The sequence below is a fragment of the Pelobates fuscus genome, chromosome 4 (assembly GCF_036172605.1).
Source record: "Pelobates fuscus isolate aPelFus1 chromosome 4, aPelFus1.pri, whole genome shotgun sequence".
NCBI lineage: Eukaryota > Metazoa > Chordata > Amphibia > Anura > Pelobatidae > Pelobates > Pelobates fuscus.
The window spans coordinates 364,343,690-364,368,660 of NC_086320.1; the positions used below are offsets into that span (position 1 = coordinate 364,343,690).

Sequence of the window (24,971 nt, forward strand, 5' to 3'; positions counted from 1 at the left end):
GGATAATTTTTCCGCTAGCTTGTACCAGGTGTAGTGGTAATAAGCGTTTTTTTCTGCCTTTTTGACACACAAAGTGAGTTTGCACAGTATATTTTGCAAACCTTATGTGTACCACCACTCTATAATACTTTATATGTTGCTCAGCTATGTCGGCTGAGTACAAAAATACCCCCGTATGTACCTTTGCCAGGTATATGTGGACATCGGAGGGGCACATTTGGGACACAGCCATTCCATTTTTTTTCAAACTTTACATTTTTACGCTGTGCCCATGTCCCATTTTAGAGTATTTTACCAGGCTATATAATCCAAATACTCCATAAAGCCATACCATTTCTTAAAGAAGACATCCCAGGGTATTTCAAAAGGCATATTTTGAAAATTAGTGTGGGATAATTTTTCCGCTAGCTTGTACCAGGTGTAGTGGTAATAAGCGTTTTTTCTGCCTTTTTGACACACAAAGTGAGTTTGCACAGTATATTTTGCAAACATTTTGTGTACCACCACTCTATAATACTTTATATGTTGCTCAGCTATGTCGGCTGAGTACAAAAATACCCCCGTATGTACCTTTGCCAGGTATATGTGGACATCGGAGGGGCACATTTGGGACACAGCCATTCCATTTTTTTCAAACTTTAAATTTTTACGCTGTGCCCATGTCCCATTTTAGAGTATTTTACCAGGCTATATAATCCAAATACCCCATAAAGCCATACCATTTCTTAAAGAAGACATCCCAGGGTATTTCAAAAGGCATATTTTGAACCTTAGCGTGGGATCATTTTTCCGCTAGCTTGTACCAGGTGTAGTGGTAATGAGCGTTATTAAATGTATTTTTTTACTTTTTAAAACTTTTTTTACTTTTTAAAACTATTTTTTAAACTTTTGTTTTGCTTATTAATTTTTTTAAAGTTTCCTAAACTTTCGTAAAACTTTTTTTTACAGATTTAACATTTTTCTAAGCTTTTTCTTTTACCGTTAACCCCTAACTAGCAGTAAGCAGCACTAACAGTAAATTCCCCATTTTCCCATAACTCCCACCCACCCCAGCTAGCAAAATATTTAATTATACAATATTTAAATTAGTTAATTAAATTAATTTAACCCCTGAGGGTTAAAAAATAAATAAAAGTTAATCGTCAGGGGTTAAAAAAAAATTAGATCACAGTATAATACTGTGATCTGTATTTTGATCACTGTAGGCAGTGATAGACTGGCAGGCAAGGGGTTGATTTTTATTTGGACTGGGTAAAGGGTTTATTTATTTTTTATTTTTTACTTAAACGTTATTAAAACTTTTTTTTTACTTAATTTTTTAACTTTTTAAAGCTTATTTTAAAACTTTTTTTAACGTTAACCCCTAGTTAGCCTAACACTAACTAATCCCCCAATTCCCCACTAACTTCCACCCTCCCCAGCTAGCTAAATTTATAATTTTAAAATATTTAAATTAATTAATAAAATAAATTTAACCCCTGAGGGTTAAAAAAAAAAAAGAATTAACCCTCAGGGGTTAAAAAAAAAATCAGATCATATTAAAATGTAATCCCTGTAGTCAGTGATCAATTGGCAGGGAAGGGGTTAATTTTTTATTAATATGGGTAAAGGGGGGGTGGGATTTTAATTTAACTTTTTTTTTTAACACCAGGGGGCAGGATCAGTGAAGATCCGTCTCCCTGCACTTCACACTGAACCCGGAAGTGCAGGGAGGCGGAGGTGAGTATAGAGAGCACATGTGCCCGCTCTGGCATGCTGTCAGAGCGGGCACATGTACTCTGACAGCCCGATCCGGGGCGATTGCGGCGATCTGGGGTTAATTTTACCGCGTGACGGACAAGGTCCGTCACCCGTCGTTAAGGGCATCCCCAGGATGACGGACCTCGTCCGTCACCCGTCGTGAAGGGGTTAAAGGAACACTATAGACACCAAAACAACGTTATCTTAATAAAGCAGTTTTAGTGTATAAATCAAGCATCTGAAGTCTCACTGCTCACATCTTTGCCATTTAGAAGTTAAATTACTTTTGTTTCTGCGTATGCAGCCCTATCTACTCCTTCCCTTGCTGTGACTGACACTGCCTGCCTTAAAACAAAATGGTTTCATTTTCAATGAGATGTTAACTTACTTTAAAACCTGCTCTGTAAATTGAATGTTAATTACATACAGGAGGCTCCTGCAGGATCTAGCAAACTATTAACAGTTCAGGAGATGCATTCTAATTTAAACATAATTTACAATAAAGGAGGTATACATATTAGATAACTATTAAAAGGAAGTTTTTAGGAAGGCTATGCAAGTCACAGGCAGGGAGGTGTGACCAGGGCTCCATAAACAAACTAATTTAACTCCTAAATGGCAGATAATTGAGCAGTAAGACTTCAGAGGCATGGTCTATACACCAAAACTCCCACATTAACTAAAGTTTGTTTGGGAACTATAGTGACCTTTTAAGGAAACACTACAGACCCATAAAGCAGTTATGCTTGCTGAAGGGCTTTATGTTTAAAGTGTGTGTAATCTTTGGAGATTTCAATATGAATTGGCACTTTTATAAATTGACATGGTTACACCCTCTTGCAGGGCCTGTGCAATGTTTTTACCGCCCTAGGCAAACACAAATTGGCCGCCCCCTCCACCCCCATATGCTCTGCCCACCATGTGATATCACAATGCCCCACGCATATGATCTGCCATATGAGCCAACGCCAGTACTGCACACAGTGTTTTTAATGTTTACATTAAAAAGCCTCAGAGACTATGTGGTTCTGGTGACTATAGTGTCCCTTTAATGTGAGATAATTTAGAGATTAGTGCCACTTATAATATACTGGATTGCCGGCCGGACTGACAGGAAGTGCTCACTGAGAGAACACTTCCTTTCAGTCCGGCCGGGTACAGGAAACACAAGCTACTGTATCGTGGTCTGCGCCGCCCGGCCACGCTACACTAAGTGACTGGCAGGAGGGAGCGCAGTGCGCTTCCCTCCTGCTGGGTCATTTGAAACCTGCGCCCCCCTTGCCGGTGCGCCCTAGACGACTGCCTAAGTCGCCTATAGGAAGCGCCAGCACTGCCCTCTTGTCTGTCAAAAACACAATTTGTCTCAATGGAGCTAAAAACTGCCCAGAGCACCTGGCTTGCAAAGACGTTTCATGATTGGACAGCCACAGAAATTCTGGGCGGGGTTAGAAAGGGAGGGCTTGCTAAGGCTACAGACAAGTGAGCTGCAGCGTTTGCAAGTTGTTTTTCGATATACCCCAGTACACAAATTGAAAAACTATGTAGTAGATAGTTTCTCTTTTTTTCTTTGGGCAGTGACGATTTCCTTTAACCACTTATAGAAAATTTCAGACTCCATTGAACAACAAAAGATCTTCTGGCTGACAGGGCTACTTCCAGTCTTAGGCAGAGCTTACCGCAAAACCCAGAAAAAAACAGGAACTTTAAATGTAATGATGATTATTATTTTATTTTTAAATAATTTTATAATGCAATATTTAAGTAGGGGCTACTTCCATCTCTGCAGAATCCCTTAAATTCCAGATTATTTTTTTTTACTACCCTGATAAAAGGCTTTGTTTTCACTGGCTAGTTTCTACATTACATAGCTATATTACAAACACAAAAATACACAAACTATATAATATAATTTGTTGCCTGTGTGGGAAATTCTAACCTCCATAACAGGTTTCCATAAACCTGTTGCTGTCCTTGTTGAAAACACCTTTTATATATCTTAAATGATAAAACATTCCTTCCTGAATGCATTGTTTTCTGAATTGTCTTTCTGTCTGTGTGATTTTTATCTTTTATTAATGGTTTACATTTCTAATTTTAATTGGTAATATGTACACAGATTTTTATTTTTTTCCCCATTAGTTTATGGGAAACTTTGTAACAGAGTTCAGGAAATGTAATCTGCTGTTTGCAGACTAAATCAAGACTAACGCCATTAGAAAACAATGATTGGCATGGTTAGAGACAGACTGAAAGGCTGGGAAAATGTACGTGGGGGATTTAAAAACTTTTATTATTAGGAAACTGAATTTTTGTACATTTGTGATCCAGCACTTCACAAGGTCATATGTGTGTTTGGGTTGCTTTTGGTATATAGTGATTTTTGTATTTATTTATATTTTCATATTTAGTATTGTGCAATCCACCAGCATATCAAAAATGGTAATCTTAAACTTAGATCTCGAATGGTTTAACCACACAGTTGCCTTCAGCAGCGATATTCACATGTACCTTTTCCAAGCCAGTTGTGCATATCCTGGTCTGCCCAAGATAAGGTGGACTGGCAACATTAATTCCCACTCTTACACATTCATTCATACACTAACTTAACATTTACATGAAAACAAAAAATTCTAACCTAAACATATCTTGTTATAAATGTCTTTGTCAAGTCTGAGTTCTCAAAGTTACTTAAATTTTTTCAAAACCTATTATTTTGTCATGGTGGTTCTGGGGGTGGAGACTGCGTTTCTTGTATGGAAATATATCTGATTCCTGTACTTTTCTATAAAAAGCAGCCTTTAATCATTGCTAATACCAACAGGTGCCAGATAACTGTAGATATATCGAAGTATCAACTGGCATCAGCTCATGCCCGCCACCATAGATACAGACTGCTACTGAGAGTTTGTTTTTTAAAACTGGTGGAAAGGAGAGTGGTTTCCAATTTCTACGCCACCGTAACACCTGTTTTAGGGTCCTGTATTAGTGGTATCTATAAACAATCAGCTTTCCAGTTATGCTGTGATGGTGCTTAGAGTGACCCTTGAAATTTCCAATTATTACTTTTTTACTAAAGATATATTGCAGTCCTTGACTCGTCTTTTTATCTTTTTACCTATATCAGGTGTAGGCAACCTTTGGCACGCTAGATGTTGTGGACTACATCTCCCCTGATACTTTGATGTAGTCCACAACATCTGGAGTGCCGAAGGTTGCCTGGTCTAGATGAAGCAGGTATCATTATAAGCCAGGTAGTGACTGATATTTTTTTTTCTTTTTTAATCTCTGTGGGTGACAGCCTTTCAGCACCTGCTAATTACAAGTTGTTAAATGTTTTATTGCACAATCTTTAACGATAGTGACAGTTTTTTTTTTGTTTTTTTTACGCTATTACCAATGGGTTTCAACAATCTTAGCAATAAGCTTTGTGTGAGAGTCCTTTATACTTATTAAAATTACCTTATGATTTTTCAGTGATGGGCCTGCTTTAATTCATGCTCAAAATGTAGCATAAATATGTCCTTTTTGCATCCATAAATACTTACGGTATGTTCTGCTTTCTTATAATGTCCTGTTGTCTTTTCCTCCTAGATCTGCTTCCTAATGTTTGCTATTCTATACATTATGTCCTTCTTTATCATTACACGGTACAAAAGAAAAGCAGGTAAGATCCTGTGTAATTTTTTTAAATTTGTGGTTAAATGTTCAGTATCATACGAATACTGTTTTTTATATATCACGTGGTATAATACAATATTTATATTATGATAATATATCTGGAATCAATACAAACTTTTCCATCTGTAGATTTACTTTGCTATCCTATGCAATGACAATGTTTTATAGCTCAACGTTAAAGGGACACAATAGTAACCAAAACAAATTTAGCTTAATGAAGCAGTTTTGGTGTTTAGATAATGCCCCTGCAGTTTCACTGCTCAATATTCTGCCATTTAGGAGTTAAATCACTTTGTTTATGCAGCCCTAGGCACTCCTCCATGCACGTGACTTACACAGCCTTTTTAAACACTTCCTGTAAAGAGTCATCTAATGTTTACATTTCCTTTATTGCAAATTCTGTTTAGTTTAAAATTTTCTATCACTTGCTCTGTTACTAGCTTGCTAGAGCCTGCAAGATCTTCCTGTATGTAATTACAGTTTAATTTACAGAGCAGGATATAAAAACTTTTAAAGTAAGTTACATCTGATTGAAAGTGAAGCCAGTTTTATTTTGTGCAGGCTGTGTCCGCTACAGTAAGGGGAGGTGTGGCTAGGGCTGCATAAAGTGTTTTAACTCCTAAATGGCAGAGAATTAAGTAATTGAGATTAAGTAAGAAAGACTGCAGGGGTATGATCTGTATACAAAAACTGCTTCATTCAGCTAAAGTTGTTTTGATGACTATGGTGTTGCTTTAGTTTAAATGTTTTTTTGTGATGTGAAGTCCCTTTTCCAGTCTCTAAAAACCATAAGAACTGATTCACTGTTGCAATCAGTGAAAACAATAGAAATCTCAAACTTTCAACGACTACAACAAGTTTAGAAATAAATTCGTCTTCCTGTCTTGTTAAATTGTCATGAGGGTGAAATAATAATAAAAAAAAAAAAAAACACCGGGTCAGGTAAAAAAGGACTTTTGAAAAAGTTTAGAAAAAAGAGCACCTGTTTAGAAGCAGAATTCCTCAGTTTATGAGCATTGTTCCCATATATGGTACCCTTATAGTTAAAGGGACACTCCAGGCACCAAGACCACTTCAGCTAATTGAAATGGTCTGGGTGCTGTGCCTCTATGGTAGTTAGTGCTGCAATGTAAAACATTCAGTTCCAGAGAACTGCAATGTTTACATTGGAGCTCTAAGTCTGCCTCCAGTGGCTGTCTATCAAATAGCCACTAGAGGGCTTCTGGAATCCAAACAGACCTTTGCTGCATATGCACATTAAGTCTTCCCCGCCGGCTGACGTTGGCGGGGTGGGGGGAGCGTGGGCGGAGTCCCTTTAACCCCTTAAGGACCAAACATCTGGAATAAAAGGGAATCATGACATGTCAAACATGTCATGTGTCCTTAAGGGGTTAAAGAAAGGTCAGTTCCCAGCTTCTTTTTTGAATGAGTGCTGCAGGTTCTTTGCATGTCGAAATTGTCCAGATTAATTCACAGTGCAAAACGTAGCGTAGGATAATAAAGTTCTACGACAACAGCTGGACAGCTGCGTTTGGCCTGGCCAGAATGATATAGTCTATTTGTCTGACTGCCCCATGTGCTAAAAAGTAAAGTAAGTGTGTGTAAACTGTCTTGGTGATTCACAACCTTCAAATTACATTTTATCTTGCAGATGAGCAGGAGGATGAAGATGCTACCGTCAATCGCATTTCGTACGTACACAGTTTACTTTTTAGTATAATGCTATGTGATGTACCATATGGTATCCATTAAAACAATGCCCCTCTGTAAACTCCACATCACCAAGATATATGACTGTCGTTTATGATTTATTTAGGAGACACTTTTTTTTTTTTTTGCAGAGACCCAGGTTTATAAAGAAGTTAAAGGAACAATCTAAGCACCAAAACAACTTTAGCATCATGAAGTGCTTTTAGTGTGCGGATCAGTCTCACTGCGCGATTAGCCCCCCCCCCCCCCCCACTGCCTGTGATTTGCACACCCTTCATACACTCTTCAAGTAAGATCTAATTCTTACATTTACTTTATTGCAGTCTGTTTTTTATTTATAATGTCTTCTCTACTGCTCTGTTAATAACCTGCTTGAGCCTGCAAAAGCCCCCTGTACTTTCAGTTAACAGAGCAGGAGATAAGAGAGGGAGGCTGTGTGGGTCACTTCCAGGAAAAGTGTGGCTAGAGCTGCATAAATAGAAGCAATAGTTATTTAAGTCCTAAGTGGCAGAGAATGGAGCAGTGAGACTGAAGGGGCGCAACCTGTACACCAAAAACTGCTTCATTAAGCTAAACCTGTTTTAGTACTTGGAGTATCCCTTTAAGGCCTACAAACTTCTTAGTTTGAAGACAGACCTATTACAAACATAGCTCAGTTGTCAATATGAGTTTGGACGCTTGCTTTCTATAGGGTCTCCTACCTCCCGGTGGGACATGAACCCTCTGCACATTGCATGCTGTGCTACTGTGGAACCTCCTGTACTGGGAAGATTGCAGAAAGTGTACAGGCTAATTCTTATCCAATTGTTTATTTTGTAGGGCTCCCGTGGGTAAGACAGGTGCTGCCCTTTTTGCTGATTACTCTCAGGAAGCAGAGACAGTCATATCTAGAACCTCCCTATTTAAAGAGAGCTATCTGGCTGCTCTGGGCCCTTCTGTGATTCGTGAGCCTTTATCCTCTGACAATTCTTGTTCTCCCGTCTTTCTCTATCAGACCGGGATTGTATGATTACTCTGTTCGTGTAACAGATCCAGCTTGTTCATCGACCCATTCCAATCCGTAATCCTGAATTTGGCCAGTTTTGACTATGCTTGTTCCTATATCAAAACATATTCCGAAGGAACGGTACCAGAAATTATTGGATAACCCTTTTATTAAAATAGAGCATATAATGATAAAGTGAAAGAGTGAAAATCCCAAAGTTAAATCTTGATAAATGTATTATGCAAATATTAGTAAGAGACAATACCTTCCTAAAACCTATGCCAGTGTTAGGGAAAATCCTTTATTAAATCTTAGGATAAATAGTGGAGGTATGTCTACTAAATATCTTCTATAGGGTGAAGCTTAATCGCCAAGTAAAAGGTAACAGGACTAAAGATATAACAGAAGCCACTAATAAAGGATCCAAACTCGAGACATGTTAAATAAAATAGCCAAATAGCCGTCCCTGTCAACTAAGTGACAATATGTAAACCGTAGGATAGATTCAATGTTACAAAAATGTATCAAAACTATTTTCCCTTCCAGTTAAGAGACACAGAGTTCGGAATATGTTTTGCATTTACACTAGGGTTAGGCCCTTACTCGTTGGTTATTCCCTAGAGACCTTCCTCTTTTCCATTCATTCTTGTTCCTATACCAGCCTGTATTTTTTTTTTTTTGTCAAGAGTTTATTTTTTGTTTTTTGTAGTTGTGTTTTTTTTTGGCCTGAACTATTTGTCATGTTTAGTGTTATTAACTGGTTCCTACTTTACGTTGAGCCTGACCACTCTAAGGTCCGTTTATATGCCTATTCCTATCCATCTGTCTTTGCCTTTGATAGATTTCTGCCTCTCACCTTGCTGAGTATCCTGTAGCCAACCATGACACTCAGAAACTGTGATCAGAAGATGAGTGTGGGGATGTGCAATTTTAAAGTGACTTGGGGGAGGCTGTTAACTTGTTAAGTGCGAGTCTTCAGAATTGTTGGTTTGTTTCAAACTGCTCAAATGACTTGACACAAATCGAGGGGATAGCGCCACTGGCATGCTGGCACCATAACCACTGCATCAGGCTGTGGTGTTCCTTTATGTATACCTTTTAATCACATTTAAACAAAAACAAAAAATGCCTACAGAAACCAATTTTAATAAATAGTCTTTTTTATCCTTAATTGTGAGTAGACTGGTATGATTTTATTAAACTATAGCCAGTTGCATTGAAACTGACTGGGAAGGTAAACCATACGGTAAGTTCCTTTCCAAAGTTTAATTCCTAGAACACAGAAATTAGATCAAACCCTATTCAAACTAGCTCTATATAAAACTATCAACCAACTAACACTTTATGGCTCTGTTTGTGAAATATACACAAAAGAAAAAAAAATTGCTACTTAATTTTCTTTCATATTTTGTTTTTGAATAGTGAAGTGATTGATAAATATTCATGTTGGCCATTAATCAAAACCTGATTTAATATGGGAATTTATTTTGTTTGCCTTGTAATTGTAATGTGGAATAGCTGGAAATGTATTGCATATATATCCCCACAAAATCTTCCCTAGCTAAACTGGGAAAAAAAGGGAATTTCAAATTTTATGACAAAGTAATTGATCTGGAGATTTACTACAGTTTGCCACTCTTGGCCCTAAGTTCTCAACCCTTAACAAATTGATTAGTGTTTTCTGAGTGTTTTTAATTTGCTGCAGCATTCTGTAGATGTAACAAGGTGGATGTTTTGTTTCCAGGCTTTTCCTGAGCACCTTCACCCTCGCAGTCTCAGCTGGAGCAGTCCTCCTCCTTCCTTTCTCCATCATCAGCAATGAAATCCTCCTGTCGTTCCCCAAAAGCTACTATATCCAGTGGTTAAATGGATCTCTGATCCACGGTAAGTGTATTTTATGTGTATAAAAAAAAATCAGAGGGTAACACGACTTTCAAATACCCCACTATAAATAAGAAAGCTGAAGACCACACATCAGCAGCTAGGTTTAATATATTTGCTGAATGTATCAATTATTATATATTGTACTCCTAGACATGGGGGCACCCGTCTGCAGTTTTAGGTCGGCATGGGATATATGGTAAATGAGCCAAATATGTGGCCCTCGATTCTGAAAAATCAATAATTCTGTATAAAATACTTTCTAAAAGTGATCTCCAGCATCTCCTGTTCCCATGGCTGGTTATCAAGACCCTGAAGATCTGCCATGGGACATGCACGCATACAAATACATATGGCAAAAGATTCCAAGCACATGCAGTCTTCACTGGGTTCCTTGTGGACATGTTTACATTATGATATAAGTTGCATTCTTGATGGACCTCTCAAACCCTCCCCAGAAAGAAAACCTTTTTGCATAAAACATATTTAACTTATTGCAAAACCACGAACAATTGTTATATCTTCAGATACTGCCCTAATGTGCCCACATTGCCCAAAAAAGATTTTCTAAACCTTAAATATCTGCTACTTTGTTACTTTCTATTACAGCACTGAAATGGTTAGTGTAGAGACAGTGTGGAACAAATACAAAATTAAAGTGCGGAACCTGGAAACACTATCACTGGGTCACAGGGCCGAGCAAGAATTTCTATAGTATATTCTAACAAATATGCATATACATGCCAAATTACTGACAAATTACACACACAGACACACACATACACACACTCTTATATACACGCTCGTAGATACACACATACAAATTACTCACAGTTGCATACTTACACATGCACTCACATTCATACGTACAGACACCTATGCAGACATGGATACATGCATACAAACACTTGCAGGAATATATTTGTTTGTGGCACACAGACCAACACTTTACCAGCCTTCAGTAGCACCCACCTTAGGATTTTCGGCCCACTGGTGCTTCCTGTGGCCAGTCTGGGCATGGTGCAAAGTACTGAAACTATGGGCAGAGTGACGTCAGATCCTGGCTGCCGGCATCAGTTCAGGATGTGTGTGAGAGCTGTGCACTCAGAGCAGCTCCTTTGCCATCCGGTAAATTTAAACATCAAAGGCACCTGCTGCGCCATAGGCAGGTACCTGCTCTGCTTTACTGGAAGCCCCAAAACATGAGTCAGTTTTTGTGCCCCCATCTGGTGCGCAGTTAGGCAGCTGCTTAAGCCGTCTTACCCTTAAGCTAAATGACTGGGTCATTAGATTTCTCTATCTCTATATCTGACTGGGCCTAATTACTAAAACATTTAGCACCTAGTGTAATGTAAGTTTCTAATTCAGGTTTCCAGTACAAACATGTATTCCTGACACTATAATGTTAAACTAACTGTTTAGGTCCCGGGGCCCCCCTCCGATTACATGGGAAAAGTGAATCAATGCATCTCTGTGGTGATCATTCAGCGCCTCCATGCAGAGCGTGTAGATGCTGACCATAGGTGCAGCACACTGTGAAGCACTGACATAGGATGTCCGAGGTGTGACTAGGCAGTAAACACTTGCAGGGACAGGCTATAGACACCAGAACAAGTACATAAAGCGGTAGTTGTTCTGGTGACTATAGTGTTATTTTAACTATGTTATACCTTCATATCTTGGTAAGTCTGGCAATCACCTTCTAATTTCTATGATCAGTTTTATCTCTGCCAGTTTGAATTGGATCTTATCTGATAAACTGTGACTATGTAACTCTGTGTCAATATGAAACTTATTTAAGTTTGGTTTATTGATTCTGTATGTCAAAGTCTGCTTGTATGTGTGTATGTTATAGATGATTGTATGTATCGTTTGTTTGAGAATACAACTAATACATTGAGATCAGATTGTGACCACCACTAAATGTACACCAATAAAGTCCAGCATGTAATTGCGCCAGTGGAAAGCCTTTAAAGGGACACTATAGTTACCTGAACAACTTTAGCTTAATGAAGCAGTTTTGGTGTATAGAACATGCCCTTGCAGCCTCACTGCTCAATCCTCTGCCATTTAGGAATTAAATCCCTTTGTTTATAAACCCTAGTCACACCTCCCTGCATGTGACTTGCACAGCCTTCCATAAACACTTCCTGTAAAGAGAGCCTTATTTAGTATTAAGTTCTGTTTAATTAAGATTTTCTTATCCCCTGCTATGTTAATAGCTTGCTAGACCCTGCAAGAGCCTCCTGTATGTGATTAAAGTTCAATTTAGAGATTGAGATACAATTTTTTTAAGGTAAATTACATCTGTTTGAAAGTGAAACCAGTTTTTTTTTTCATGCAGGCTCTGTCAATCATAGCCAGGGGAGGTGTGGCTAGGGCTGCATAAACAGAAACAAAGTGATTTAACTCCTAAATGACAGTGAATTGAGCAGTGAAATTGCAGGGGAATTCTCTACACACTAAAACTGCTTTATTTAGTAATTTAGGTGACTATAGTGTTCCTTTAAACCTAATATCACTGAACAATTAAAGGAACACTATAGTGTTAGGGGAAAAAAATAGCTGTTCCTCTGCCACCTCACCACCTACGTGGCAATTAAAGTGTTAGACTCCGTTCTTGGAATGAGATATTATCGGAGCAGGCTTCATCTCTGCCTCCTCCATTGTCAGCGCTGACATGCGCCTTAGGCCTTCCTCATAGAGCGTTGAATCAATGGTTTCATATCAGGGAATTTGAAGATGTGGGATGTCCTCATGTACAGCGTGAGGACATCCAGCGTTAAACTCCACGAAACAGCGGAAAGCACCTCTTATTACCTCTTGATCCCGCAATATAAGGGGACAGGAACAGTACACCCAGAGCACTTCAATGAGATGAAGTTGCCTTCGTGCTTATAGTGTTCCTTAAAAAATAAATAATAATTTGCTGCATTGATTTTACCAAGTAAGACAAATGTGTGTTTTTTTTGTTTTTTTGGTCATCTTAATGTGTAATAATGCCATTGCTTATTTATTAATATATAGTCACCAAAGCAACTTTAGCTTAATGACGTTGGTTTAGTGTGTAGATCTTGCCTCTGAAATTTCACTGCTCAATACACACCATGTTTCACAAGATAATACTTCTCAAGGTCTTGGGCAATTTTATGAAGCTAACTTGATGACCGTTTCAAATAATAGCATTGAGTTACAATATTTCTACTCTGTGTCCTTGATTTTTTTGCGTGTATTGCTATGTTACAGTTTCCACATTCCACATTCCTAGAATTCTTAGATGAGAGCTATGGTCTTGTAGCTAAATGTTTCAATGTCTTCTGCTAAACAATAAAAGGGGTCTGTGTTGAGATTTTGTATTGTCCTTTCAAATGATATTGTTTTCTTGCAGAAAAATCAATGCAGCCTGACTGATGTATGTTCCGTGGTCAATATTTATGCCAGGAAATTGATTTAAAGTCTGTTGAAAGTAAAATCCTTTAGAGTATATACGTTTATTTTCTAATAACTGCGGCTGGTGAAGTTTTAAGATGGTAGAGCGCTAGACTCCACCCACATTTGGCTCCTTCCCCTCTGTCCGGAATCCCTACCTTTTGATATAATGGACTCATTATTAAAATTGCTGTCAATAAAAATAAAAAATAAAATTTATATTTCATAGGCTCAATCCTTTACATTAAAAATAAATATGAGTGGCACAACTTTGGCATTGAAAGAGTTAAAACATATAATGATGTATTACTTGGTGTGCATGAAATTGCTTAGGCTAATGAGTTACGCTATCCCTGCTCTGGCATTATGGCGGTAAGGGCATTCTGGTAGATGTAGTCCATAACATCTGGAGTGCCGAAAGTTGCCTATCATTGGCCTAGTGGTTTACGGTCGCTGTGCTTGCTCACCTGGGTTTAAATCGTTTTGGGTATGAATACGATTATTATTAATTTTTTAAATCAGATGAAAACAAACTGTCAAGCCCCCTCCCTGTCTGCTCGCTGCTTGCGGCTGCTTCAGTGACCGCAGGTCCCACTGGCATTCTGTCTTACGTTGCATGCAGCGTGCATTAATATGCGCCCGAGTCAGTCACCTGACTCGCCGCACATTGATGACGTCAGGGGTCAAAGTGGAAGGATCAAATACCTTCCACGTGTTATAATTAACTCTAATTGGAAACTAGCCAATCAGAATTACCCTAAGCATATTTAACTTCCCTACTCTGTGCCTTGTTGCCCTGTTGTGGTCTTCTGATAGCCCAACAGCACGTTTACTCTGTCTAATCGTTGGTTACCGAATTTTGGCTTTGTGTCTCGTTTACTCTGTCTTCTCTGATCCTTGACCTCGACGTTCTGTGTCTCTGTACTCCTTTGACTTTGGCTTGTACACTGACCTTTCTCCTTTTGCATAGCCCGTCCACTCTAAGGACCGGTATAGCATTTGTTCCTCTCGTGATTTGTCCATGTGTCTAGTTCCGGAACCATGACACAAACATTGTTTGATATATTACATGCAGTTAATTTATTATTTGACATGGATCAACACATAAAATAGTAAACCTATTCACTCCACAGAAACTCAATACGTGAAATTAATATAGTTTGCCCAAGTTTCAATAAGGGAATTTACTAAACATATATAGTATATATTTTGATAACTATATGACACTTCAACTTGTAGACACATAATGAGAAAAAAAACCAAACCACAATGCCGGGATTGAAATATCCACTGTTGCATTTTGATATTTACATAATGAGCAGAAAAAAACCTTCCCATGCAGTAATTAAACCTTGCACTAGAAGCTCAGTGTACTTCCTCTAAGTTATCTGGTAGGTGACAGTTTTCTATAGTGGGCGTTTAAGTCAGGTGCTCTGCTGGGGGTTAAATGAAGCTCTTCAAAAATCACCTCTGATTGGACAGATTTAAAAAAACTAACTACATTTTACTCATGCCCATTTGCCCTCAACTGCTCAGCCATCATTGCCAATAGATTTATATATTTTTTTTTTTTTTACAATGGTGTGGTGGTGCATTGTCTTAAGAGCCCCTTTGGACGAGCCTCCACTGCTTCACTAGTTAAATAACTACAAAAGTCGCCCGCAATCAATGGAATATTTTGTGCTGACTTCCCCATTAACAGGTGTCATTAAATGGGCACTAACCATTAAATGTCACCTTTGCTTGTGTTCTAGGAGCTAAGCATTTGTAGAAAGTCTTTAAATTGTTTTTTTAAAGCTCTGTGCATTTTACTTGGTATTTTGACAACTTACAGCTGATTATCTGAAGTTGTGTGTCTGAAGAGATCGGGACATTTCACATGTTCAAGCGTAACATCATCTTTTCACATATAATAAGAGAGCGCAGAAATTATAATAACTGGTAGGAATACACCTAAATGTGAGTTCTCTACTATAAAGCTGCCAGATACTTTAAATACCTCCCAAGTATTACAAATTCAAACAATAGTATCAGCGCTTAGCAGACCAACCCCTTATCTACAAGTATTGAAGAATTGACATTTCTGCAACTAAATCGGTCTAAGTGCACAGGACTGATATACTGAGCAGCACACGATCTTCTAACGGCGAGTACACCACATTGTACTCCTGCTTATTTTGGGAGACTTAGAAGTGTTCACCATGTCTTCTTGTTAGAGTTTTTATGTAGGGTTTTTTCATGCTGGGGAAATAAATGTGTAACTGTTTTACGCTATGTCAAGTATCCTTTTTTAAAGGTTGATACAAAGTAGCCGAGCAGACATAAAGACAGAGTGAAAGAGGATCTGTTTCCCTGTATCAGCGTAAACCCTCACACAGCGTGGGAATATCCTCATACTAAGACTATTTATTTGGATATATCTCCATATATCTGGCTATTGTATAAGTATATTTTATGATCAGACTTTAGAGCATTTTTATCTCTGTCCCCATACTTGTAAATAAGGGGTTGGTCTGCTAAGCGCTGATACTATTGTTTTATGTATCTTTTCATCTATCCCAACATTGCTGCTGTCCCCATTTGTTACTCTAGGTGGCAATAATTTCTACTGCACTATGCTAATACAATACCCTCATGCTGCAGAAATAATTTTAGAATGTCCCAACATTTTAAAAGGACTTAAATCACACCAGGTTTCCTACTCACCCATCACTTGCAAAACTACCACTTTCTTAGTTGGCTTGTTATCTGAAAAACGTCACCTCTTGATAAACTGAATATACTTCACATGAAAATATACACATATACCGTTTCTGCAATGTTTGTGCTAAAAGCTAGTTATGATATTGTCCACTAGATGGAGACATCTGATGTGTTTTATTTTGGTAGTTGTTAAAACACAGATGTTTATTTTTTTTATTTCTTTTTAATTTTACTTTTGTGTAAACTGAGCACTGGCTGCTTAATTTTTCTGATCTATAATTCCGAATTAATCTGCACATAACAAATAGCAAAGTAAGACAAGACGAGAGTAGTGTTGGCTTGTTAGACACAGATGTGCATAATAGTATTTTAGTTTGAGACCTTTTTAAAAAACAAAAAAACAAAAAAAAACATATTTTTTTGGTAATTCACTTTTTTATTGAGTGATATATGCATCAGACATTTCACATAATGCAGTTACATATCCACATGTAACATGTAAAATATCACTGGCTATCAGAGATGCTAAGTAGCACCACAAGAAACATGAGATTAAGCATTTTATATAGAGTTCATAAATCTGAACTGAGGTAGTGGTCCACCAATACATTACGTAAATGAGAAAAGAAAAAGAAACATCAACCCACATAGTTTATGGAATAGAGCCCTATGTTGTGATAATTATTGGGTATTGAAGGCTGCCACCAAAACCTGTACTGTAGAATTGACAACTTCGTAGTTGGAAACTGTCAGTTAAGTTGACTAAAGGTATTGAGGGGGGGAGAGAGTTTTGGGGAATTCTCTGTGCTTGTGCATACTTAGTTGAAAAGCTACATAAAGAATTAGAAAAGAAACCTAATCTCTCTCCCCCAGAAGAATCCACAGTAACCACATAAACTACAGCCCAAATGCCTTAATGCCACCCTAGAGTGGTTCAACGGTTAGTGTGAGAAAAAATAGAAGTCAATTCTAATGCTTATGGAACCAACTATTGCATTTTGGTCACGAAGTCCTGAACCCTGAAAGGGACAAAAGGTATCACATTAGGGATGTCCTAGTTATGAGTGGTCACAGGTTCTTCCGCTGTGGGATCCGACTTCCAGGTCGAGAGCTGTGAAGAAAATTGAAGCTTCCTCAGGGTATGTCTTCTTCTACCTAGAGACCAACAGTGCCCAGGGGGCGGACCAGCGGTATGTTATGCCGGCTTCTTGTAGCTTCTTGGTAACGGGCTACATCGATTTCATTATAGCAATGTGGAGCGATTACTATCTCGTAAGAAAGTGAGATGGTGTGATTCAACGTCCAGAGGTGCCTGTTCCTGGAGAATTTTCATTAACCTTTATCTGTCGGCATATGATTGACAAAGGAGTGTAATGTTCCTTGTATAAACCCTCCAATTTTGTGGAGGCCACTGGTGCCCAGGCAGACCTAGTGATCCCGTAGGCCCCATCTAGCATAATCAATTTGGTTGTTTGTTGGGTAGTACTGAGATCAGCCGCCTAAGAAAATGTGGAAGTTACTCTAGGGACACCGCATCTGATACCCCTCTAGTTTTAATATTCTGTCTCCGACTCCTGTTGTCTAGTGTGTCAACTTTTAGGGCTAGGATGGATTGCAAGGCTTGTAAGTGTTGCATGGTTTTGCCCAAAGCTGCTATGCCTTGCTTGATATAAGTCTTGTCTTCTTCCCTAGCTTGGTTGCGGGCCATAACTGCTTGATATTTCACTAAGGCTATGTCAGCCTTGAATAATTTCCTTATGTTGTCATATAAAATGGAGATATCCTCTTTGATAGCAGGTGCCTACCCTTGGGTCCCACTGATGGTATCCAAGATAGAAGGCTTGGTGTTGCTGGATCTATCATGTAAGAGGCCAGTTTCATTATCAGACATGTCAGTGGAGGCCACCATTTTGGCTAGTTCCGCCGCTCGTGATCTCTGGGTACATTTAAGTAACTTGCCTATGTCTCTGGCCTCCTGCAGCGGTGCTGCCTGTGTTTTCTGTGTCTTTTGACCCAATTCCGTGGACAGTAGATTGCTTGTGCAATAAGGTATAAATATGGTCCAATCCGCAAGGGTTCCCTCATGTTCCGCAGTGGCCTGCAGGCTTCCAGGCCTAATACTCCATCAAGCTTTGCAGGGCACTCTGACTGGTATTCCCCCCAAAAAAATACATCAGTGTGATCCCCTGGAGATCCCTCTGCAATGGGTAGTACTTATGGGTGTTTTTGTAAGGATTTGCTCCTGTGGAGACCCGTCGTATAGTTTTAGGTCTCGGAGCAGCAAAGTATGGCCCTGTCCTGACGGTTAGTGTAATATTAAAGCAGCATTTACAGTTTAAACTTTGTACATAAAGAAAAGATTAAAGACAGGATGGAAATGTCAACGGAATTGCATCATAAGCAAAGGTTCCATTAAACCAAGTAGGTGCTACTTTGTTTTATAGACAAGATTAAATTTAGCAAATTGTGGCAATGAGCAGAGCTTCCATCCTCACATCTGCTCATTACCCATCAACTGTTGCCTGTCTGACTCCTCACTGTACAATTGTGAGATGATTCATGAAGGATCTATGGTCTTTATGTGTCTTCCTTAGCGTTCTGTATTTTGTACCCTTTTGCATGTGTGCAATATTGCTGGTTTATATGGTTTATGGCAGATCAAGCTTATTAGGGGCTGTAAAATGGGACCAAGAAGATGACGACAACAGGAGAGAGGTCCAGTTAAGTATTTCTGTTTTACACCTCTTCATCGGGTACCACCATTTAATAAGACATCAACTGAGGGAATTAATGCTAAAAACAACTCAAAGTAACAGACTGCTTCCCTTCTTTAGAAATTGGTAGATTGCATGACTTCCTGGATTTTCACAAGTTAAACTCCGTCAAAAGACTATGGACGTCCTCACACTTTGCATGAAGATGTCTAGCCTCTTCAGAATCCCCCATAGGAGAGCATTGATAGAATGCTTTCCTATGGGGAGCAAATTATGCATTAGGTTTTCCATAGCTTTTTTTTTTTTTCTCAGGAGGAGGAGGAGATCGATCCAGGAAAGAGGTAAGTGGGAAAAATGTTAACGTTTTAATCACAACGTGGGGGAGCTGCAGAGGGACAGTATGATGTTGGGAATAATGTTATGTATTCCTAACTCTATATTGTTACTTAAAGCGAATGAAGCATTATTGTAGGTCAGCTTTCTTTATGGCTTTTCACATTTTACCAGTGTACTCCTTACTATGTGTAACCAACAAAGTAAAAATGAAGTCCTGCGCATCCAGTAATGGTGTGCAGACCAAAGTAATGTACTGACATTAGCACTGAAAAAGGGCCTGTGCCCGAAACGTCTGATGTTGTGTACTATGTCCTCTTAATAAATTGCAGTAGCACTTTGGTGTGCACACCGTTAATGGATGCGCAGGACTTCATTTTTGCTTTATTGGTTGTACTTACACTGTTGGGAGTGCGTTGTGGAGTCTCTGCAGCTCAGGTTTAGTTATTTCTGTATATTGAAATTGTGCAGGCTTGTGCCTCTACCTCATCCTATGCATAGTGATTACTATGTGTGTGTGTTTACAGACTATTTAAATAAACTATCTCTCTCTTATAACTTTATTTTAGATTTGTAATATGGCCCTCAAATTACTTCAGAGTATATTTTTTATTCTTCTTTTTTTTATTTTTTTATTTAAATTCTGCATTAGTGGATGTTTGGTTTATGTGCATTGTATGATACGTGCTATATTATTATTACATGACATTAATACCACAATTTAAGTTAAAAGGTAATGTTTCCTCCCCCCCCTCCTATTGTACTATTGACCCCATCGTGGTGGGTGGTGGGTGGAGGGATGGAGGGGTGGAAGGAGTGTGGGGGGGGGGGAGAGGTGGGGGGGGGGTATGGGGTTTTGACAATACCGTATTCTGAAGGGGTTAATATTAACATTAATAATAATGCAATTGCATTGTTCAATGTGTCCCTGTAAGATAGATGTCATGTTACAACTTGTCCTTAAGGTGGAGCCTGGAACCCAAATTTAATTGAATGTAATTCTTCCACCAACATATACTGACTGTGCTACCACAATGTGCGTTGTGTTTTTGTGTTTTTCTTTTTTTGACTATTGTATTTTGGAGAGACAGATTTTCAAGCTTTGTTGCAATATATTTATACCAAGACTCTACTTTGTTTTGCTACACTAATACAGTTATTGAGTGTGTATTTACCATTTCATTGTTTTAAATCATGATCTATTGTACAATGCAGTGGAATATATCAATACATTATAATGCTTACTATAGCTATTATGCCTTCGTGAACATTTAAGGCGACCACTAATGTTTCTTTGTTTCTAATCCCAGGTTTGTGGAATCTCGTGTCCCTTTTCTCCAATCTGTGCCTATTTGTACTGATGCCATTTGCATTTTTCTTTTTGGAATCTGAAGGCTTCGCTGGGCTAAAAAAGGTAATTTCTGTGGACTGCCGAGTTGTCATCTCTTACTTGTTTTAAATGACAGCCGTGTTCCACATACTGTTTGAAGGTACATGTATAATGCTGAATAGACATGCTAACTGCAGGTATTCATTCGTTTATTACCCATAGTGCCCTACCATAATTAATGAGAGAATTCATCAAAATTAAAGGAACACTATAGTGTAGTCCTTGCACTATAGCTCTTACATTGCCTTTGAGGTTCCAGACCCCACTTTAGAGGCTTAAAGGGACACTATAGTCACCAGATCAACTACTGCTTAAATTATTTGTTCTGGTGAGTAGAATCAATCCCCTCAGGCTTTTTGCAGTAAACACTGTCTTTCCAGAGAAAAGGCAGTGTTTACATTACAGTCTAGTGATAACTCCACTGACCACCCTCTGTATTGAGACACTGCACGTTCCTCATAGAGATGCATTGATTCAATACATCTCTGTGAGGAGATGCTGATTGACCAGGGCTGTGTTTGAATCATGCTGGCTCTGCCCGTGATCTGCCTTCTTGACAGTCTGTCAGGGTACCTGAAGTCTCTACCTCCGAGAGAGGTAGAGACTTAGACGTTCATCCGTCCGGACGCCATGTTTCCTCTGTTCCTCGCGGTCGACCCGGTCACACAAACGCCGGCCGCGAGGGAGTCTCTTCCTTTTGTAGCATGGTGCCCGGAGGCCGACGTCATCACGCCAATCCGGAACGACCTGTCACTCAGTCCGAGACAGACTAATCAGGTTTCGTCGGAGGCGTGTCTATCCTCTCTAGCCAGGGTATTTAAACATACTTCGCCCTGTTGCTCATTGCCCTGTCGTGGTTCTAGCCTGTCTAGTCACACAGTGCTCTGGTGTTTCTCAGTTATCCTTTTGGTTTCGACCCGGCTTGTTTCCTTACTCTGTTTACCTCCGTTATCCTTGACCCGGCTTGTTCCTCGCTTACCTGTCTTCTCGTTCCCTCGACCTCGGCTTGTCTCTGACCATTCTCTATACTCTCTGTACGTTAGCCCGGCCATTCTAAGGACCGGTATACGTACCCTGTACCTGTTTGTACTTTGCGTGTTGGATCCCTGTCCCGATCCTGACATTACGACAGGGCCAATGGATCCTGCAGGTACAAACAGTCAGGTTGGTTCCTCTGATTCCAGGTTTGACGCCATGGAACACAGAATGGACCAAATGGCCTTAGCACTACAGGCATTGTTGTCTCGTGCTAATAATCCTCCAGAGGAGACGCGTCCTACTCCTATTTCCTCTGTAGGTTCAGGCCTAGAGGTAGCTACTGTAGGTGCCTCTTCCCGTATTACTCCACCTGTACGTTATGGTGGGTCACCTGAGAAGTGTCGTGGTTTTTTAAACCAGATCAGCATTCACTTTGAATTGCAACCTCGCTCCTATCCTACCGATAGGGCAAAGGTTGGGTTTATTATCACCTTACTCATTGAGAAAGCTCTGAGATGGGCTAACCCATTATGGGAGAACGATAACCCGTTGGTATACAATTATACTGCCTTTGTAGCTGCTTTTAGAAGAACTTTTGACCCCCCTGGTAGAAAGGTCAATGCAGCCAGATTACTGTTGCGCCTGAGACAGGAGAACCGAACATTAGTGGATTATGCACTAGAGTTCAGGTCTCTGGCGTCAGAAGTTAAGTGGAATGAACAGGCTTATATGGATGTATTCTTGAACGGGTTATCAGATGTTATCCTTGACGAAATTGCTACTAGGGAGCTACCAGAGAATTTAGAGGACTTAATCTCGTTCATTTCTCGTATTGATGAACGTATAAGAGAAAGACAGAACACTCGAGAGAGGAACCTAAGACCTGCCTTTAAATTAGCACCTGCATTTCTAAGTCCTGAGTCCAATACCTCACTAATTCCTGAACCTATGCAGATAGGCAATACTCATCTCTCAGAAGAGGAGAGACTGTACAGGAGAAGGGAGGGATTGTGTATGTATTGTGGAGTCAGAGGTCATTTACGCCTGAATTGTCCTGTTCGCTCGGGAAACGCCCGCACCTAAGTTTCTCTAGAGGACAGGCCTTGGGTGTTTCTATTTTGTCCTCTACGCATAATTACAAAAATCACAGGCTTTTACTACCAGTTTCTTTAACATGGAAGAAGGAAGTACTTAAGACCGTGGCATTGATAGATTCCGGCGCTGCTGAGAATTTTATCGATCAAGCCTTTGCCACTAAGCACACTATTCCTTCCCAGTTAAGAGAGACCCCCTTGGCCGTTGAGGCCATTGATGGTAGACCACTACTCGAGCCTGTTATTACTCGTGAGACTATATCCATGAGCCTGTCTGTTGGTATCTTACACGAGGAGAGTATATCTCTTATGCTTATTTCGTCCCCTTCCGTTCCCATAGTCCTGGGGTATCCATGGTTAAAGAGACATAACCCTACTATCGATTGGGAGTTAGGGGAGATACTCTCGTGGGGTCAGGGTTGTCAGGAGAGGTGTTTACAGAAGGTATCCCCTTTGGCTGTAATTTACACACCTGACACTACTACCCAGCCTAAAGAGAGACAGATACCTCCTTTGTACATGGACTTAAAGGCAGTATTCGATAAAAAGAACGCTGATACTCTACCTCCACACAGGTCCTTTGATTGTAAAATTAACCTATTACCTGGTACCATGCCTCCTAGGGGCAATGTATACCCTCTATCCACTAAAGAGAATGCTGTTTTAGAGGAGTATATTCAGGAGAATTTAGACAAGGGATTTATCAGGAGATCCTCATCTCCTGCCGGGGCTGGGTTCTTTTTTGTTAAGAAGAAGGATGGGTCACTCAGACCTTGTATCGATTATCGAGGGTTGAATAAAATAACCATTAGGAATGCCTATCCTATCCCCTTGATTACAGAACTCTTTGATCGGTTAAAGGGCTCTAAGATTTTCACCAAGTTGGACCTCAGAGGGGCGTACAACTTGGTGAGAATTCAGCAAGGCCATGAGTGGAAGACAGCGTTTAATACCCGCTATGGTCATTATGAGTATACGGTCATGCCTTTTGGTCTCTGTAACGCACCTGCAGTTTTCCAAGATTTGATTAACGAAGTTCTTAGGGAATTTCAACATGATTGTGTTATTGTCTACCTGGATGACATACTCATACACTCTAAAGAGATTGAGACCCACCATCGACAAGTCAGACAGGTATTACACAAACTTTTACAACATGGTTTGTACTGTAAACTTGAGAAATGCAGTTTTGACCAGACCCAGATAGACTTTCTTGGATACGTGATTTCTGGGGAGGGCTTTAAGATGGATCCTGACAAACTCCAGTCTATTTTAGATTGGCCATTGCCTCAGGGACTCAAAGCTATTCAGAGATTTATTGGCTTCTCTAATTATTATAGACGCTTCATTAAGGGCTACTCGTCTATTATTGCGCCCATCACCAATATGACCAAACAAGGGGCGGATACTAAGACATGGTCTACTGATGCTCTAGCTGCTTTCAAGAGTCTCAAAGAACTTTTTGCTTCTGCTCCAATACTAGTCCATCCGGATACGACCTTACCGTTCCTGCTCGAGGTCGATGCCTCTGAGACAGGAGTAGGGGCGGTTCTGTCACAAAGATTGGGGGTAGATAAACCATTGCACCCATGTGGTTTTTTTTCTAAGAAACTTTCGGGCCCTGAGAGCAGATATGACATCGGCGACAGAGAACTCTTAGCAGTCATTAAAGCCTTAAAGGAATGGAGACATTTATTAGAGGGAACCTTACACCCTATTACTATCCTGACGGACCACAAGAACTTGTCCTACATTGGGGAGGCTAAGCGCCTGTCCTCTAGGCAGGCTCGTTGGTCCTTATTCCTGACTCACTTCAACTATGTGCTGACTTATAGACCTGGTTCAAAAAATTCTAAAGCCGATGCCTTATCTCGCCAGTATGAACCTTCTACTGTACCTGAGCCGGTCCTTTCCTCTATAGTTCCGAAATGCAATATTGTTGCTAATACGAATCTCAGGATTCATTCTCCGTTACTGGCCGAGATCGTTAAGCTACAACATTTAGCACCTAGACAGACTCCTGTGGGTCGACATTTCGTTCCTCCTGCTCTTCAACTGGAACTGTTGCAGTGTTTCCATAACAGCAAGATGGCGGGACATCCTGGTATTCGCAAGACTTTTGCGTTGATCTCTAAGGATTTCTGGTGGCCTGCTTTACGTAGGGATACTAAAGATTTCATCGCTGCATGTGAGGTTTGTACTAAGACCAAACAACCTCATACGCTTCCTTGTGGATTCCTGCACCCCTTAGAAGTTCCAGAGAAGCCGTGGTCCTGCTTGGCCATGGACTTTATTGTCGATCTACCTATCTCTAAAAAACAGACTGTTATCCTCAC

At 39.7% G+C, this 24,971-nt stretch overlaps 1 protein-coding gene across 2 annotated transcripts in view; it reads left to right on the forward strand.

The window, feature by feature from the left end:
- The window catches only part of LMBR1 (limb development membrane protein 1), a 114,854-nt gene that overhangs the window by 22,936 nt on the left and 66,947 nt on the right, over positions 1-24,971 (forward strand). For both annotated transcript variants that reach the window (XM_063452670.1, XM_063452669.1), the window contains 4 exons: positions 5,332-5,404; positions 7,070-7,109; positions 9,858-9,997; positions 20,484-20,587. In XM_063452670.1, coding sequence (XP_063308740.1) covers positions 5,332-5,404; positions 7,070-7,109; positions 9,858-9,997; positions 20,484-20,587 — 357 coding nt within the window. The remainder of the gene's footprint in view (positions 1-5,331; positions 5,405-7,069; positions 7,110-9,857; positions 9,998-20,483; positions 20,588-24,971) is intronic.